Raw genomic sequence first — 5,699 nt, 5'->3', positions numbered from 1 at the left:
ATTCCTCTCCTCTGAGACAGCGAGTCCCACTTGAAATAATCCAGGCTGAAGCATTCTGTGCGTGGTCCTCTATGTGCAGTGGTGGTAAGCAAAGGACAGAGCTGTGATCGGAGCAGCCTACGGCAAATTGCCATCCCTGACAATGGGGATCGTGCACTCCTTTGCCCCTGTTGGACGTCCCCCCGTCAACAGTAGGCTGACTTTTCTCTCAAGTGTATATGAAATGCAGATGGGCCTGTCCGACACCACAGGGTGGTTTCCTTGCAAGGGTTTAAAAGTTAAAAGCCGTGAATGGGCTTTTAGGAGGTCAGGAGGACTGCACACGGTGCTCACCTCCCAGGATGTTCATTAGGAGCAGAGGGACACAGCGTGATTCCTGTGCTCAGGATGCAGCCCTTCTGATGGCTCTGTGCCGCACACACGTTCTTAGAGACTTCGTTCTCCTTCCAGACAGCTGTCCTTCATGTACCTGAAGCCATTCAACACCACGTCTGGGCAGAGCTCTGGTACTGCCTTGCTGGAGAGCTGGGCAGGATGTGGGTCACTGCTGCTGGCTGTGGCCATAGGCACTCCTGAAGCAGAGCCTTTTCCAGCCTCCTGCACAACACGGTAGCTTTCTAGGGTCAGGCTCACACTAGGGATGGAGGGGGCACGAGCTACCTTTAGTGTCTTTGATCTGAACCTTTGGTAGCAGAAGAGGAGAGACAACACCAATGTATCTATGAGCAGCTCTAACATTTCAACTACAGACAGCACCGAGGATCCAAACCACAGACTCCATTGGCTTCCCATGCTGGACAGAAGCAGATTATCCTGTGGAACAAATCAAAGCACTATGTTTACCAAGCACAAAATCATTGCACACTACCAGCAGGTCAGTTATCTGTTCGTCATCTGGGAACTAATTGTGTGTGTCTGTGTAAACTATGGCATTTAGAAGCCAATCCCTAAGGAAGAATAATTCCAGCCCACACTGGGGGACAGCCCTCCCTCTGACCACACACAGCACTCTGTAATTAATGAGAGCTCATCTACAGCAACCTTACCGAGAGCAAAGGAGACTCATTCAGAGACTGGTAGTTCAGCTGCTTGTAGTAGATGGTCACCTTGGCAATGTCCTTCCTGCATTGGAGAAAAGGAGCAGTCAGGAAGGTGCCCACATGTCCTACACCTCAAGGAAGGCTCTGCTGGCCTTCTTCTCTCGATTTCACACTCTGATTGCTCAGCAGCAGGGCCCCCCATTCACTCAAGTTTTCCTCCTGAGTGCATTTAATACGAGCTTGGAAAATTAAGTCAGAAAAGGGCTGCAGAAGTGCCCATCTTACAGCGTGCTGAGGAAAGATGGGGTGTTTTTTGCGTGACCGTGTATATTTTTCTCTTGCCCTCCATTCCTAGTGCAACATTTACAAGTTCTACAAAGACAAAGTCAATCCATAGTTCAAGAGCTGTATTTTTTCTTGGTAACTAACCTGTTGCTCGTAGAATTATATCCATTCTGATGCCTGAGAGCTTGGCGGATCCAGTCCTGCAGCACATACATGCATGTTAGTGACAACCCTGACTTTGGGTTTCATTACGTTTAATATTTTATAAAGGCCATCTCTTGACTCACAGAGCTTCCATTGCAGGACCTCAGACACAGTGACATGTGAGTTACTGCACCACAGCACCCGCTGGAAGCAGAAAGTTATTAATGCCATTTTGTAGGTGGGAGCTCAGGCAGTGGCTTGCATTGTTTTGGGTCACAAGGAGGTTTGGATTAGAGCTGGAACAGAATGTGCCTCTCCAGAATCTCAGTCTGGCATCTCAGCTATGGAGTCCTTCCCCTGTGCTCAGGTTTGGGACCAATTTGCTTTATTTGCCTCTTTCATTGCTGTTGCCTTAGTCTTTGTTTTTATTTTCAGTGTTCCCATAGCTACATGGATACAATTCCACCTGTAAACCCCACAGTTGGCTGTGTGGACTACCTGAGACTTCTCCGATGGCCATTTGGCTGTCCCAGCAGACACCTTGTACAGCGACTCCCTGTTAGGACAAAAATGGAGACTGCAATCACTGTGACTCTGGGCATAGTGTCCAGAAACAAGACACATCCCTGCTCACTGCAGGGGAGTTGGACTAGATGACCTTCAAGGGTTCTTTCCAACTCGAGCCACTCCATGATTCTATGATACTTTGCTTTCAAAGCATCTCCTTCCATTTTGAAAGCTGGCATTGATCATGCCCTACTTCCATGACCTACCTGCAAGGCTTGGGACACTGGTCAAAGCAATTCAGGTGGTGATTCCTGAGCCTGCTGTACAGCTGGTAAAAGCAGTGCCCTGGTGGAAGAGAAACGCACTCAGGGAATGGAAAGTGAGCAAATGGAACACTCCCCAGACCTCTGCCCAATCTTCATCAGCCCAGACACACAGCATCCCCTCAGACAGATCCTGCCTTAAGAACATGGTGATGCTTGATAGCATCACAATTTCTCATGCTCCAACTTGATATCAGTGCAAACACGCAGACAGACAGACATCTGCCAGTCTGGATGGATTCGGTGGTGTGAGCAAACAGGCTGAAGCACAAAGCAGAAGGGCAGCAATCAAAGGAGGCACATATATAGCCAGTGTCTGTTCTGGGAAGGTGCTCCCTGCTGAGGGGGACAGGACAGCATGTTTTCCCTTACCCCACGCAGGCTGCTTGTTGTAGTTGCAGTACTCAGCCCCAGGAGGCAGTGGGTAGTAGTAATACCCACAGCCACATTTTTGAACCATTATGTGCTGAAAGCAGGAATGCAGACAAGCCTGGAAAATATAAGGCACAAAAGAACGGACAAACCGTCAATTCTCCACTGCTCAGATCTTTAGTAAAAGCTCTCTGGAGAGTAAGGTATGAATTGTTTGCTGAATACATGGGGACCTTGGCCAGTCACAATGACAATACCTGCAGGGTGTAGGAGTTGTAGAGGAGTTTAACTTTCACATCACTGCCGTCTGTTGTGCATTTCCCATAATTGCCACCCAGGCGATTCACCTTGTCCTGTGGACACAGAAGAAAGGCCTGAGTGATTAGCAGCTTTAATTGATGGCCCTAGCCATTGTCATCTAAACTTGTCTGGATGGAGCACCACGTAAAGGACATCAGAAGGAAGAGACAGCTCTCAAGCCAGCAGCCAACCTGCTGGATGCCAATGGTGGTGGCAATGCCTGGTCGGATGTCAAAGCCTTCATGCTCGAGGAATGGTGTCTGGTTGTGGTTGTGTATCATCACTTTCACACCTGCTACTGTAGACAGGAGTGGGATGTGATCCTTCTGCTCTGCTCTCAGGATAAGGGAAAGTCCTGCAAGACAAAGAAGAGGGAAGCTTAACACAACTTATTTGGGGTCAAAATAGGAATGTCATCGTGTCTTGAATTCTCAGCACTGATGGAACTGCTCTCCTAGCTCACAGAAGAGGCACTGGTGTTCCTTAGACACCTGGGGGATGGTCAGGTAACTATTGCACGTCTTCTTCCCACCCTTTGCCAAATAACATACCATAAGGAATTCCTGGTTTTGTTGCTGTCCAGAAGGAGTCTGTTCCTTTGCTGTTAAAAGTATAGCAGCTTCCAAAGACTGGGTGGTGAAAGTGAACATAGTCACTGAAACAAAGAGAGATTCCGGTCAGCTTTGCAGTATGTCAGATGGAGGCTCAGTTTCAGACTCCCAAGCCCTTGAGTTCTGCTGAGATCTTCATTAGTATCTGAGGCAGCAGAGTACCTGGGCCTGCAGGGCTCCCCATCGTACTGACAGGAGTAGACCATGTCTTCTATCTTCTCCTCGTGATCAGAAATGTTGATTATAACTGGCTGCTGGGACATGATGTTCATGTAGTGAAACCTGTACCACTCAAGGATTGCATCCATCCCAGATGAATAGGTCTTGTAGAAGCAATTCCCACCTGTGGCATTGCACTGAGAGAGAAGAAGAGAGGAAGGCATTCAGCACTGCCATGATCCTATGATGCTATGATTCTTTCCTTGCTCAGGTGGGGCCCTAGCTCCATGGGGACAGGTTCGCATCCCCAAAAGGACCCACACTTACCAGTCTGAAGCCCACAAGAGACTGTCTCTTTCCTGTCCTATTATTGAACTCAGTTGTTCTCAGTAGAGAGAAGTTTGGGCTCAGTTTGAAGCTGGATCTGTTGTGATTGCCTGTGCTTGGCAAGTCTCTCATGTGGACGCTCTTCTCGTTGACATGGAATAAGCTGGCAGACGTGTTGATGCCATACAGAACACTAACAGATTTCTCTGCCATGCGATCCAACTGAACCAAGTGCTCGCTAACCAGATCAAATCTGTAAGGGCAAGAGATATCGGCTCGTCGTGAATATCCACGTGTCTCTTAGGCAAACCAGCTGCACAAGCAGGCCTTCCTGACAGCCAATTATATAATTATTTTGAGGAAATTACATAATTCCCTCACCATGTAATTTAAAACCCCTTGATAAGTCACCACAACTGTGTGAGCTGTGTTTGGCGAGCACAGTCACACAGGCTTCAATGGAAGTTTTATTGCTTCCTTAAAGCCATTTGTCTGAACAAACGAGCAGGCAGAATCTTAGCATGCATCACTCCAGTGCGCTGTGCTTGAGCTGTGGACAAATGCATGCAGTAGCTGTGTGTTTTGGGGACAGGCTGTTTTTATCAGAGCACAAAATCAGGGAGCACTCAAAGCAGGCAGCAAGGCAGAGTTCCGATCCTGAACCAGTGCATGAGATAAACTGTTGCACAATTACAAACAAGATCTGGTCTGAAAACCAGTTTGTAAATAGAATGGTAGAATCGAATCCCAGAATGGCTTAAGTTAGAGGGGGATCATTGAGCTTCAGCCCCCTGCCATGGGCAGGGCTGCCAACCAGCAGATCAGGCTGCCCAGGGCCCCATCCAACCTGGCTTCGAACAACAGTCCTTCTCCATCTCATGAGCTCTTCCTACTGCCCACCCAAAACATCAACCTTCAACCTTCTCCAGATTCAGTCTGCTGTGACCATCTCTGGGTCCTTGCAGCAAGGGACAGGGCTGCAGCCGAGGGGAAGCTCGGGTTACCTGTATGGATCCAGATTGCAGATGGTAATTGCTGGAAACATCTTGGCCTCCGAATGCATCGACATGGTCAGGACAACGGGGTAGGCCCAGTATTGGCTGAACATGAGTGCAAATTGCCAGTACAGCATGCCAAAACTGGCAAGAAAGAGCAGCGTCCAGAAAGCTGTCTTCATCTTATTGCTGCTGGAGCACACGAGGCGGATGGTGCCGTGGATGGTGGTGTTCTTACAGAAGAACTCAAACATGTCCTTGAAGGAATCATAGAACTCTATCAAGCCTTCTTTTCTCTCTTCCTCCTCTCTTGCAGCTCCCTGCTCCATCCTTTAAGTCTGCTTCTGTTCAACAAAAAGGGGAAAAAAAAAACACCAAAAACCCAAAGTTTGGACAGCAGAGAGCAGAAAAGAAACCGAATGTTCTGCGTGCCACTGCCTGAGTGACTTCAGGTGTTTGTATCACTCACCCTATGACATCTCTGTTAGTGTGGATATGCAAAGTCAATGTGACTAAGCCTCACGCTGCTGAGAAGTCTGCAGCCCAAGGGGTGTGCAGCTTCCTTCTTTCTAAGAACACCCAAGGACCAACACTTAGTTCTGAAGCGTTGTACCACCGTCTATCGATACTGTTCAT

The 5,699-nt window shown here is 48.3% G+C and overlaps 1 protein-coding gene across 1 annotated transcript; it reads right to left on the bottom strand.

Moving 5' to 3' along the window:
* Nucleotides 1-426: 426 nt before the first annotated feature.
* On the bottom strand, nucleotides 427-5,392 carry SCNN1D (sodium channel epithelial 1 subunit delta; the record flags this gene model as incomplete). The annotated part of the gene is made up of 12 exons (XM_079545557.1): nucleotides 427-813; nucleotides 1,047-1,122; nucleotides 1,470-1,525; nucleotides 1,968-2,025; nucleotides 2,243-2,321; nucleotides 2,672-2,789; nucleotides 2,929-3,024; nucleotides 3,163-3,326; nucleotides 3,523-3,626; nucleotides 3,745-3,938; nucleotides 4,069-4,321; nucleotides 5,073-5,392. 12 exons carry the CDS (start codon nucleotides 5,390-5,392, stop codon nucleotides 427-429), a joined length of 1,905 nt encoding a protein of 634 aa, XP_079401683.1.
* Nucleotides 5,393-5,699: the final 307 nt, after the last annotated feature.

The sequence above is a fragment of the Tetrao urogallus genome (genome assembly GCF_951394365.1).
Source record: "Tetrao urogallus genome assembly, chromosome: 21".
NCBI classification, from domain to species: Eukaryota; Metazoa; Chordata; class Aves; order Galliformes; family Phasianidae; genus Tetrao; species Tetrao urogallus.
The sequence above is the reverse complement of the archived record's forward strand: the minus strand, read 5'-3'. Positions and strand labels throughout refer to the sequence as shown.